The 13207-nt window shown below is 37.6% G+C and overlaps 1 protein-coding gene across 4 annotated transcripts in view; it reads left to right on the forward strand.

The window, feature by feature from the left end:
• Positions 1-12893, forward strand: part of LOC134842571 (echinoderm microtubule-associated protein-like 2) — a 242525-nt gene extending 229632 nt beyond the window's left edge. For 2 of the 4 annotated variants that reach the window (XM_063858969.1, XM_063858967.1), the window contains 11 exons: positions 27-105; positions 3343-3504; positions 4134-4364; positions 5167-5193; positions 5666-5942; positions 6334-6406; positions 6498-6599; positions 7311-7641; positions 7955-8545; positions 9206-9487; positions 11231-12893. In XM_063858969.1, the coding sequence (XP_063715039.1) occupies positions 27-105; positions 3343-3504; positions 4134-4364; positions 5167-5193; positions 5666-5942; positions 6334-6406; positions 6498-6599; positions 7311-7641; positions 7955-8545; positions 9206-9487; positions 11231-11487 (2412 nt within the window). In that variant the 3' untranslated portion in view covers positions 11488-12893. The remainder of the gene's footprint in view (positions 1-26; positions 106-3342; positions 3505-4133; positions 4365-5166; positions 5194-5665; positions 5943-6333; positions 6407-6497; positions 6600-7310; positions 7642-7954; positions 8546-9205; positions 9488-11230) is intronic. The other 2 variants (XM_063858968.1, XM_063858971.1) reach the window with 2 other exon arrangements.
• Positions 12894-13207: the final 314 nt, after the last annotated feature.

Here is a 13207-nt window from a genome sequence, read left to right on the forward strand (position 1 = left end):
TTGTTATGCTAGTCGTGGTGTTTCAGATGATCCGTAGACTTCAAGAGGTAGAGTCTCGACCAGTTTCCACAGCTCCGAAAAGTTCCACAGCCAGTCATAAACCAGGTAGTTTGCATGTTCTCATCTTTGCTATTGCGATACAAAATTTTGACGTATTTTGCGGTAGGCAATAAGTCGCTCAGAATTCTCAAAAAGGGACGGTGAAAAATCACGGCTGGTTTTTGTTTCCGTTGAAAGTTGAGTTTTAATTATCCCCTGAACAAAACTTACTTAGTCGACCAAGCCGAGCTAGGATATGGCTGCAGTTGATTACACACGCAAATACAGACCGCTCTTTTCCGATAAAAGTCCCACATATTAGTTCACATTTTTCGGAATTAAATTTTTTTGAGGGGCATGTGTGATGCAGCTTTGAAACCATCTAGACCCTGAGCTCGAAAGGTGCCTTTAATTGCTAGCATTTTCCTAATTTTTTAGTGATTGAAAGTTAGGAATCACCAGACTTAATTTAGCGAGAGCGCAGTGAATTAATCAAAGTTCCAACGCGTTCAAAAAATAAATCCAAAATGGATTGAGGCAATCTAATTAGTAATAATAATTTCGATCTAGACTAGACTCAAATTGTATTTTTCATTAATGGTTGTTTGGTTGTTCCAATTTTCGAAAAAGTGACAGCATATTTGTGTTCCTTTCTGATCTGACTAGAGAGGGTTGTTCTGAGTTAGACAAATTCCGGTCTTTGAAACAGTGAGTTCAATGGATTGAAACTGTGATTTTCAACGGATAAATTTATACATCAAAAAATATTGACTCCCTTCCCTGACTTCCAATGAAAAAAAATAGTTTCTAAGCACTGCGAATGAATCGCACTCAATACTATTCCAGTTTGAATTGAAGCAAGCAAAATTTTCCCAATAATTCCTAACACGAATCAAATTATTCCACTTCAAAGTATTTGACTTGTAATCGGGAACTTTGTCTAGTGGTAAAGCGCATGCTTTTGGAACATAAGGTCTGAGTTCGAAACCCGTTTGATGGGAAATTTGGAGTTCTCTTTTTTTATTTATCCATTTGTTTTGTCGACCTAATTTTCAAAGCATGGGATTTATAAAATGTTTTTTTTTTGGCTATAATTAAAATTCGTAAATTGTTAATTGAACAACTCTAAATTTGAATAAGTTTCGTTTTAAATTTTTTTTCGGTCAAATAATTTTGGTTTTTTTTACGGCTGAGTCATCTTATATTCCGTCGTTTAAAGGTCAAAATTTATAGTGAAAAAATTTGAGTCTTAAATCTTAGTTTTTTATTACGACAACAGTAGTTTTTTATTGCAAGTTGTTTTCGGCTCAATTTGCGTCTGCTTGCTTGCAGCATGGAAAATTAAATCGAAGGCTTAGTTCCCGCTGTAAGTCACATTTTTGACTGAATATTTTTGTCGGCTTGGTTGCCACAATGTGGACTTTTTTGGACTTGAATTATTTTCACCATACTTGAAAGTTATTCATTCCTGTTATATTTAAATTTACCTACCCTGATTTTGTAAAATTTGCTTTCTTTTTTCTCGGTCATCTTAAAAGGTTGAAAGGTTCATACGGCATATTCGGCCTTTATTATATGTTTTTCTTCACCTAATTTTGCGCTCTTTGAAGGCAAAATAAATTTTTAAAATCTTCGTGTTTCTCGAAGGCAATTTTCAAAATTTAATAGCTCAAATTTTTTCGTTACAACAATTTTTTCGGTTTAACTGACGTTTACCCTTAGTTGTCGCTTGATTAACTTTTCTGAATGTTTATTCAACGCTTGCGAATGTGTTTCGACATTTTTTCATCAAGTTGATCATCATTCGAGACAAATTTATTGATGTAGCTTTTCAGAAATTATCAGATTTCACAGCGAAATAGTTACAAGAGCGAAAGTTCCAACTTTTTTAATGTTTACTTGCGCTCATTGGCTCTTTTCCAACTGTCTGTTGGCTATGTTAATGGCTCAACCTCATTTTTGGTACACTACAAGGCTGTAATTGTGTGATAATCGCGAGTGGCGCGAAGTGGATTTTTTATACAGTCTGATTGGTATTGGTGCTATTCTTTTTCCATAAAGTTATTATTTTTGTTTTTCGGGTGTGTTTTAATTTTTCTTATTTCCTCTCAAAGTCGGTTGACACAAACAGTCATTGCTACCAGCTAGTTTTTGAGCGAAAAAGGTGAGCGGGCATGTTTGTTTTGTTTTGCAACCAAAAGCATTACCGCAAAAAATCTTCGTAATGGAGGGAGCGATTTTTTTTATATTATAGACCTTTCAATCCTAATTTGAACGACATTTAAAATTTTTCAACAAGTTTTCCCAGTGTCGAGAAAAACTGGTTTGAAATTTCACTTGCATGCTTATTGTAGAAAGCTAAGCTGCGAAATTTCAGTTGAACTCCAGTTAAATTTGTTTTAAGTGTTTAAAGCGCCATTTTCGGAATAAAAAAATTCAAAACTATTCCTTCAATTTTTTTTCAGTCATTTTTAGACAGAAACCGTTGTCTGATTTGCTTGTTTTACTGTGACTGTCGAATATGCCTAAATTTCAGTTTTAGTCAGTTCCTTTCATCACACCGTGCATAAAAAAACATTATTTTGAAAAAGAAAACATGAGATGAAATTTGAGAACGTATTTTTTAAGAATATGGCCTGAACATTCTGTGCTACTTGCACAGCAACCGGCTTTCCCTTTTTATTTTTATTTTGTCAAATGTACCTAATTTACCATTACTATCGAAGTTATAGGCTTTCTTTTTTATTATGGCTGGAACTTCCTGTGCTACTAGCAGCAGCCGGCTATCATTGTTTAAAAATGGCATTTTTGGCTAGTTTAGAAAGTTAATGCGCGTAGTTGTTTTAACGCTTAGTCTGGTAGACGGAATAACCAGGCTCAAATATTATTCCAAATTGAATTGAGGCAAGAATATTGGTCTAAGTATTGCGTTAATAGACTTGAAATCACCTTATGCTGACAGCGTATGGAGGGAAAAATGAAAAACGTTCAGAATTTGACTTCTATATTGGCATATACTATGGGTTAGTTGAGACTCGTCAAACCGAAGTCGGAATGTTCAAGGTTGTGCGCTGATAAGAGTCGTCTTGTTAATTTTTTACAGTGTTGTTTATTTTCAAAGTGTTTTTCATGTTTGCAAACATTTCATGCTTTCAAGGTGCAGCTTTTTTGTGAAATTTTTCTATCAAAGGTCAAAAGCACTCGCTAATCAAGATGAAAGTAAATAACCATCTGAACATAAATTGCACTTAATTTGTTGAAAGTCACATCAATTGAATGAAAGTATTGGACCTTTGTGAACAGTTAACGGGAGTAATTGGAGCGACTGTTGCAAATACATTTCAAACATACATCGTTTCTCGGAGTCTACACAGTCGCTCAACAATGTCGGACTGTCGCGACAATCCCCGTCGTCCCAGCATCATACCACTACTCCAAGCTACCAAAACCGCCGGCGAATGTCCGGTAACCAGCCATAAGTGCTATCTGTCAATGATTATTACACTTGGGCCGAAGGGACAACACTGTTTGGGCATTTGTTAAGGCTTATTTTCGTTTTAGAACATTTATAGTCGGGTATTGGTTTATATTCTGTGCTCCTTTCCTTTCTTCCTCATTCGTGTGGTCCACAAAATTCCTCTTGGTTTCTAGCCTTAGAGTGATTTTTATCCCGCGTCGCATCTCAGCTTTCCTGTGATTTTAGATTAGACCTTGATTCAAGCGTGTCTAAAACTATGTAGAAATTCTAATATGGCTGCAGTATCTGAAACAGTTATAATAATGAATTAACCGACGCTAAAGCCGTTTGGGGGGAGGAGAGGATGTTAGCTTGGTTCCAGTTGGGAATATTTAGCTAATCAGAATTGAGCATTTTCATGCAGCGCTTAGCAAACTTAATACGAATTAAATGCTGGGGTGGAAGATCTTGACTTGGTCTATCTGGAGGGGGTCTAATTTGCTGTTTGTCTAATTTCCTAAGCCCCTAGAGGGGTTAGTTATTGCTTAAAAATGAACATTCCATCATCATAGATACTGCAACCTAACAGTTAAATATTTTTCTCAGCAATAGTGATGTCTATTGATGGTGTTTGCAGGGTCTGCTCGAACAACGGCGCTCCCGAATAAGCCAGCACCCGCCCACACTCCAGCTGCAGGTGCTCGACACAACACGGGGACCGCTACACCCAGAAGCACTCTGGGATCAAGCAAACGAGCAAACTTAAGCTCAGCGGAGAACCTGAATACAACCTCCTCTAGTCATGCGCCCTCCAGTGCTAGAGGCACTTCGAAGAAAATAGGCGCCAAAGAAGTGTCCATCGAACGAAGTGAGTCCATTCAGTAGAGATTAGATTGTTGATGTTGGTTACACTAGCTAGCACAGCATAGCACAGTGCAATCAAAACCACCTTTGAATTCTAACTGTAATACCTTTGGCTTACTTCATGTACAGATCATCATTTGTTTTCGTGTATTTGGACGTCGAATATCAATGACATTTTTATGTCTCAGTCGGTAAAGCGCGTCTGTCGAAAAGTATAGTTTCCCGTTTCAGCTTATATTTACCAATTTGTTATAGTTTCTAGTTCTTTAAAATGAGCTGAAGAATTTTTCATTAAGCTTCAAAATTTCATCGCTTTTGCATCGTGAACGGTTTTGCATCATGAAATCGCTTTTGCTTGTGAAGTTTTCTTGCGCATTGAAAGTTTTTTTGTAATGGTCATTTTTGAGTACAAATTGGAATAGAATTATCAGAAGGTCTCTAAAGTGAGTACCGAACACCATGGATATGGGTCTCTTTATTGGATTGCCTTTTTGGAAAATGCCAAACGTATTACCAGAAAAGCCAAACGTATATCAAACGTGATTTTTAGTTTCAGTCGAGGGTTAACAAAATGAGTGAAATTTTCAGGACAAAGATATAGTAACTTCATGTTGGAAGTTAAGTATTCATCTCTTGTTCAAAACAGGTTTTTGTATGTCGTACATAGGGTGTAGCTGTCAAAGTAGACAGCGGAAATGAAATTCGTGACAGGAATTGTCTGAAGTGAAATATATTGATGACTCGATATTAATTATTTGTCTCCTTTGGTCTACTGATGAATCAGTGAGTGCTGTTTTTCTATGTAGTATCTCTGCGCTATAAAGTGGACATTGGTTAGTAAATTGCATCTCTACTTATTCCTATTTAGACTATGTATTCCTTAATTTCTAATACTTTTCTTTTTTTCTCTCTCTCTCCTTGTTAAAGGAAAAGGCTAATGGGTATCTTTATTCTTTCTCCTTTCTTGTTTTATTGAGTAAGCGAAGTGCGATATATGACTTATTACTTTATGACTGTGACATCGAGAAAACATGATCTCATGAATTGAATTGAGCGGAGACCTCCAAGGTATTAAGACAAAATTGATAAACTTGAGGTCATTGGTGAGATTTCCCAAAGGGGTTCTTAATTCTACCGGTGAAATGATCAAACTTTACCTTATTCACAGTTCACTTGGACAGGGTTCGTATTGTTTGGTTCCGTTTTTCTTAGTCTGTTGGTGTTTGTTTGTGCATCGGAAGTTGCTTGTGGGAGTGTTCAAAAACCTTCAGTGTCATGTGTATTTGAGCTAATCCTCTTGTGTAGGCGAAGGATTGGCGAAGATGTATCTAAAAGGGAGAGCAGTGACTATGTATGCGCCTTCGGAACAGAAGTATGGAAGAGTGAATGATGTTGGCAAAGAACCGGGCGAGAACTTGACTCTTCAATGGGTGTTCGGATACAGAGGAAAAGATTGCAGGAACAACATTCTAGTGTTGGGCTCGGGAGAATTGTGTTACTTTGCAGCTGCCACTGCAATAATGTACAACACAGAAACTGGAGTACAGAGGTTCTACCAGGAACACACAGACGACATTAAGAGGTAGCTTATATCTTAGAAGATGCAAAAGCAACCTCCCAATACCATTGAAGAGATGTGAAAATTTCTTATTTCCATCCATTGTGTTCGCATTCAAGTTTAATAATGGAACTATTTAGCTTTTATTCGAATAACAAATGATGGGATTTCATGCGATTATCCGAGCATATTTGAGAGATAAAAAATCCAAACTAGAACAGCAGTTAAAGCAGTTCGATCGTTTACCTGAAATATGCTGCTAAATTCATTTTATAGATGTTAGTTGTCTCATAACATGCCAAGATCATGTAAAATGAAGTATCTAAAAGCTCTGTTTTACATGAGTTTATCTTTAAAATGTCTCGATCTTTTCATTTGTATTCTGGTTGAACAATATATGTTGATTGCTTTTCAGCATTGCCCTGCATCCGGACAAGGTGACCGTGGCTTCTGGACAAGTTGCTGGCCACGCAGAAGTAGACGGAAAAGTAAGTTGCCAGAATTAGCTATCGTTTCTTATTCCAGCCCAGCCATGTTCTCTAATATGATTATACACTGATGATGTGACTCTTTCTTCAGCCCCATGTTCGTGTGTGGAATTCTTCAACACTCCAGACCATGCATGTGCTGGGAGAGGGTGTGTTCGGCCGTGGAGTGTGCTGTCTCTCATTCTCAAAGGCCGTAAGTATCCTCAACTTAAGATGATGATCATTGTTCTCTGGGTTTCAGTAGACAATGTCACCATTTTGTAAAAGGAGTGAAATAGTCTAGTCGCTGCATTCAGGATTCAGTGCATGCGATGTGGCATGTGCAGTATTGTTTAGAAAGAAGACGGGCGGTTTTCGGAATTTTTAAGCCAGTCATTAGACGAAGCAGAAGATTACCACATTTGCCAAAATATTCTGCGCAGCAGTCAAATTTCTAGGTAGTAAATAAGCGCTTTTGGGCACTTTTTGGAAGCTTAAATTGTTTGTGCATGCAAGCGCTTCAGGTATGCTACGGGTTTTATTTTTCTAAACTAACTCGCTCAAATGTTTACCTGTAACAAACATGTGTGACTTAAAATAATTTTGGCTTAATCGGCCAAATATTGATGCAAAATTTTACAACCAGAAGTGAGAAGCACGGTCGGCAAGGAAACCGTTTCGAAAAAAAACGAGGCTAGTTCAAACAAAAGGACTCTTGCCATAGTTGTCGAGTGCAGTGGGTTTGAATTGATAAACTGTTCAATCGTACGGTGTTTATTACTGAGCGGTATTTCAGTTTATTTTAAAATTTGTTTGACTCGAATCAAACCACAAATTATGGTGGTTGGGAAACTAAAAATGTAGGGATTGTGTGAACTTTGCAATATTTTTTCAAAGACCATCTTGATGCTTTGTTCTGTTTCAGGACGGCGGTGATCTTCTGTGTGCAGTAGATGAGTCGAATGAGCACGTGGTTACAGTGTGGGAGTGGAAGAGTGAGAAGAAGATCACAGAGCACAAGGGATCCCAGGACCCAGTGAGTGTGATGGAGTGGCACCCCGCCAGAATGAACAGTCTCATCATGTGCGGCAAGAGTGCAGTCTTCTTCTGGAGTTTCTCGGAGGAGAAGCTGAACAAGAAGACGGGAGTTTTCGAGAAGAATGAGAAGCCCAAGTTTGTGACGTGTTGTGCGTTTGCAGAGAACGAACAGGTCCTGACGGGAGACTCGAATGGAAACATATACGTGTGGAGTTGCGGTTAGTAGTTGGTCTTTGCCAGTTCTAAATGCAACGGCTTCAAAAAGTCGAAGTCATGTTATGAAAGTTGTTGATCGTTAAAGTTTAATCAGTATGAATTGCAGCTGATGTGTTAAATAGACCAAGAGAATTTGACACACCTTTGAGATTTAAGTAAAAATTGTTATTTGGTCAGTCAGAAACATCGCAAAAACATGCAATCTGTAAAATATGTTACCCTTAGCATAAGTGAGCTGATTTAATTCATAAATCATTTAAGTGATAGATAAAATGATTAATGAGCCATAATGCTAGTTGTTGGGTTGCTTTTCAGATGACAACAAAGTGAAAGAAGCGGTCGAAAACGCTCATGATGGACCAATATTTGCCATGTGCTCGGTAGCTAACAACTGCGTAATCACTGGAGGCTCCAAAGACCTCACAGTCTCCCTATTCGACGTAGGATCCCTCTCCAAAGTGAGAGATCTGACTCATCTTCCAGAGAATATCGGAGGCATCCGCCAACTGGCAACCTCAGGAGATGGAGGGAAAGTGTTCGTAGGCACTACTAGGAACTGTATATTGGAAGGACCATTCGCTTCTGAGGAGCCACAGGCGTTCAAGTCACTCATCAGCAGTCATTTTGATGAGCTATGGGGTGCTGCTGTTCACCCGACGGAGCCGAAATTCCTGACTTGTGGTATGGATAAATTGATAGTGCTCTGGGACACAAATACGAGGCAGCCTATCTGGACCAAACTGGTGGAGTACCAGCTGATGTGTGCCTCCTTCCACCCTACAGAGAATGTGGCTCTGTTCGGGACTGTGGAGGGCAAGTGGTTTGCAATGGACTTGGACTCCCAGGAGATCCTCACTCTTCACCCGGACTCAAAGGAGCAGTATGATTGCGTGGCTTACTCACCAGGTTAGCAAAAAAACATTCCAAGCGTTAATGAGCGAAGTGATTTATGACTTATTTAGGCCGTGTTTTTGATGCTTTTTTTCAGGAAAAGTCTTAATAATTGTTCGCACTCAAATCTGAATATTTACGAATATAAGTTTTGGACTAAATCAAGGATCACGCGTGAAAATTTGAGTCGTACGAAATTAATACGACCGATGAGCGGGCCTCAATTCAGTTTGGAACGGTTTTGCTATGCGGGATAATTCGCCACGCATAAATAACTTACGTTACGCTTCCATGATTATGGATAAAATCTTCGAAGTAGCATAAATTAGTCCAGAGCATGGTCAAACTGGCAATTATCAAACTAAAACTTAACAAAAATGATCAGAGATAAGATATATTTCTTAAAGTTGATTTTAGGGAGTCGATATCTTCAATTGGGCAAAAAAGTTTTTTGTTAAAAACTAGTTCGATCTCCGAAAACTGACTGAATAAAAAACACCCCAAGCATACATATTCCGTTTTCTTCGAAAGTCGGAACAATTGGACTTTATTTTCAGAAACGCAATGAAAAAACTTACGATGTTTCAAAATGCATGTTCATGATTGACACGCGTCACCAAAATGAAAATTAAGCATGTAAACAATTACTTTACCCAGCAGTTTTATTTGTTTTAGATGGATCCATGATGGCCATTGGCAGCCATGACAACGGAATCTACGTGTACAGAGTGGGAGAGAATGCACGCAAGTACTCTAAAATGGGCAAATGCATTGGACATACTAGCTTCGTTACACACGTGGACTGGTCTGCTGACAGTCAATTCCTGAGGAGCAATTCCGGTGACTATGAGGTGTTGTTCTGGAGTGCAGCTACGTGCAAGCAGAACACGGATGTGCAGACTATGAAGGATGTCGAGTGGGCGACTGGTACTTGCACTCTCGGATACAACATGATAGGTAGGTGTTATTTACACAAGCAAACGTAGCGTTATACACGACTTCTTTTTTAAACCTTAGTCACAAATATTGGTGAAACTTTCGGGGGACTTTTACGGCTATTTTTACGGCAATTTTTTGCCATATGTAGCTGCTTAGTTGGTGGCTTGTGTTAGAAAATTTTCAAGGGCACGTGGCGCGTATCCGAGGACGTGGGAATACAAGTCTCATCGTCGTAGGTTCAAGTAAGCCACAGCAAAAGTTTTCATTTTCAAGGCATATTTAAACTTTTTTCTTATTTAATTTTTACGGCTATTTTTTTCGTCGTTTTCTGGCTAGTGTTTGCGAAGTGCAGCTTCGCCTCTGTGTTGAAATTTTTTGATCTACGAGCTTAGTTTTGTTTTCAATATATATAGAGTTATCATAGCTCGTAGTTTCTTATCCAAATACCTATTTGATAAAAACAGATATTATGATATATATGAGATTTGAATTTTTATTGAGACGTGTTCAAGAAAAGAACCAATGGAACCTTGGAAAAATTTCGATGGGGGGATTTTTTTTTACAAATTTTTCTTTCTTAGATTTTTTCATGTTCTCGAAAACTACTCTTCCAAATCTGAGATTGCGCGTTCAATCGAAAGAACAGGTTATGGGGATATCCGCTGCATTATCGACTACGATTTTTTTTGTAGAAAAAATAACGGCTTGAGAAAATGTTCATTTCTTGAAATTTTTTGAGTTTTTTGGAACCAACTCTACCGAATCTGAGATTAAGGTTTAATCGAGAGAATATATTGTGTGAATTTTTTCTGCAGATGCAGTACAACTGAGTTTTCGAAAAGAAAATAAACAATTTTTGAAGTCTCAACCGTTTTTTACACTTTCGAGCTTTTGTGAGCGTAGAGTAATGGTACGACTATTCTAGTTCTTCCAACCTAGGTCGCTGCTATTGATGTCATTTTTGGTGGCACCTTTAAGGATTTTTGATAGCATGCGCTTTGATTTTCGATTATTGATAGGTTAACACAGTTGATGCATTTTTAAATCATCAGTTGAACCGAAAAAAGTTATTTGTTTCAAACAACATGACAATGATAAAAACTGGATTTGAGAAATTTTTTAACTCAATATATCTTGCAGTTTTTTGAAATGCTTATTTCATACATAATTTGGCTTAATGCTTTCCAAATTATTGCATGCAAAATTGTGTCTATTCGTATATGGTGCCACTTTTGCTGTATGGCATTGTCAATTTAATAGCATATGTAGCTGCTTTATTTGTGACTGGTGTTTGGCGATTGCTAAGCGTTCGTGGCCGAGAGCTCAGGGCGTGAGACTCCAAATTTTGAGGTCGCTGGTTTGAATGGATCCGCCCTAGCTGCGCCCTAGTTACTGTAGAAAAAGCGTTTTAGACTTAGAAAATTTATTTTTGAAATTTGACCATTTTTGGAGATTTTTTCGGCAACTACCGTGGCAAATTTTAGGTTGAGGGTTCAATCGAAAGATAAGTTTTGGGCTATCCCCTGCATCGTTGGACTCTACGATATTTTTTGAGGAATCCGCTACAGAGTTGTGAAACGTCCATTATTCGTCATTTTGACCTATTTTTGGACTTGTTCAATTTTCAAAAAACGACCCCTCCAATTCTGAAATTGAGAAATAAGCGAACGAACTGTTTTAGTGATCTCCCCTATATGTGATGCCTATAGATTTCACTTAAATATATTTTGGTTTTTATTTTTTTCTTTCGGTTATCTACAGGCATCTGGCCCGAGGGAGCGGACGGAAGTGACATCAACGGCTGCGATAGATCGCCTGACTTGAACTTCGTCGCATCTGCAGACGACTTTGGTAAAGTGAAACTATACAACTACCCGTGCTACACTCCCAAGTCGCAGTGCAAAGTGGGCAATGCACACAGCAGCCACGTGACCCGGGTCAGATTCATGCCAGACAGCCGGACTCTGCTGTCCCTGGGAGGACAGGACTGCAGCATCATGATGTGGAAGATAGATTAGACAAAGGAGAGGATAAAGGAGTTGAAAAAAGTCAGAATTCGGACGGAACATAACTTTCTGGATACAACCGACCTCATATGACTCCTCAGAAAAAAAATAACGGATTAAAAAGAAATAATTTTTCGGCGAAATGAGAAATGGAGAGAAGTTAGAAGAATTTTAAGGTGCTGCAGTTTTTAAACAACAATGGACACAATTTGATCTACTGTAAATAGAAGATGGAAGATACAGATTAAGTATTCTCTCATAGCTGTTGATCTGCAGAGAGGCTACGTAGAAGAGAAGACTTTAAAAAATTAAAGACTAGTTGTAATTTGATCTTGAAGTTCGACGGAAGTGTAATCCGTTGTTGTATTATTAAGCAAAATAATGGAACTGATCGCTTGCTTTTCCGTGAAATGTTTCCAACTATATTTCACTCTGATGTTCCAATGAATTTAACAAATAGAAAAAACTAAACCTAGACTATGAAAGGAAAGCAACTGGTACCATAGCATCTTGTCCGTACACTAAAAATGAATGCTTTTTGATTTGTTTTCACTGTTTATATGCGACACAAAAGCGAAGTAGTTGCCCCTAGTTGACAAAATCTAGATAAACTGAGCTTTAATTTAAAATTAAACGCATGAGCCCTTGAAATTAGTGGCCCTGAAAATTCTATTAGAAGTATTATTTTTCAGCCTAGCATGACCTATTTACTATTGCAGCATTTAATTTACAGAATAAATTAATCTAAGGCTTGTGTGCGAGTGAGCCTTCTATTTATTAACTCTCGTTTTTACTAGAATTGGAATTAATGTTTTGAATTTCTACTAAACTTAAAACTGAGTGAAGCTTTAATGAACAATGTGTGCTTGGTGTGTTATTTTTAAGCTATGGCCCTATTAAAGGAATTTAACAGTTGTGGTGTATAAGTTCTCATAGTTTTGACTCCTTTTATGAGTTTGCACAGCTTATTTCCATCATGTATGGACCTAGTAAACTACATAAATTGTCTGAAAATGAAATGGTTATGTTATATCTGTGACGTGCTTCATGTTCTTCCTAAACTTTATGTCATCCCTGTCAAATCTTGCTCAGTGTGAAGTGGTTACTTACAGCTGTGGGTTCGCATTGTTGTGATATTTTTACTAAAAAATTTAGTTTTGAGTATCAGAAATACACCATTTACTATCATCATATTTTTAACGTTAAGAAATTGCTAGTTGCGCCGGTCAAAACGCGTCCAATCAGATTAAACTGTATTATACCATACGACACGATTGAATTGACGGGCTCAACAGCCGGTTTAAAATGCAACTAAGTTCCGGCTTCAATGGTGCATGATAATTTCAGGCCTTAAATTGCGATAAGTTGTAAAATTTTAATTGAATTTTTATCAGTTGTTAATTCACAAATTGATTTGACTGTTTTCGTTCTAAGCTAAATCGGCGTGTTTGTAATAGTTGAGTTATGGTGATATACAGAGAGGTTGGTATTTTTTCTTGTGGGAATAAGTGACTTTTAATCAGGAACTAGACTTTTTCCCGTAAGCAACTTTGCTATTTGCAACCTGATTCTACGCTTTTTGTTCCGACTTACAAAGAAAGCGGAGTATTTATGCTTGGTGTGGTTTTTTTATGTTTATATCTTATTTATTTAATTTATATCATATGGAACATGTCATTTCTTGTTCATATGTAAAAAATATATTGGTGCATCACACTGATCACACAGTTTG

The sequence above is a fragment of the Symsagittifera roscoffensis genome, chromosome 3 (genome assembly GCF_963678635.1).
Source record: "Symsagittifera roscoffensis chromosome 3, txSymRosc1.1, whole genome shotgun sequence".
In the NCBI taxonomy this organism is placed as follows: Eukaryota; Metazoa; Xenacoelomorpha; order Acoela; family Convolutidae; genus Symsagittifera; species Symsagittifera roscoffensis.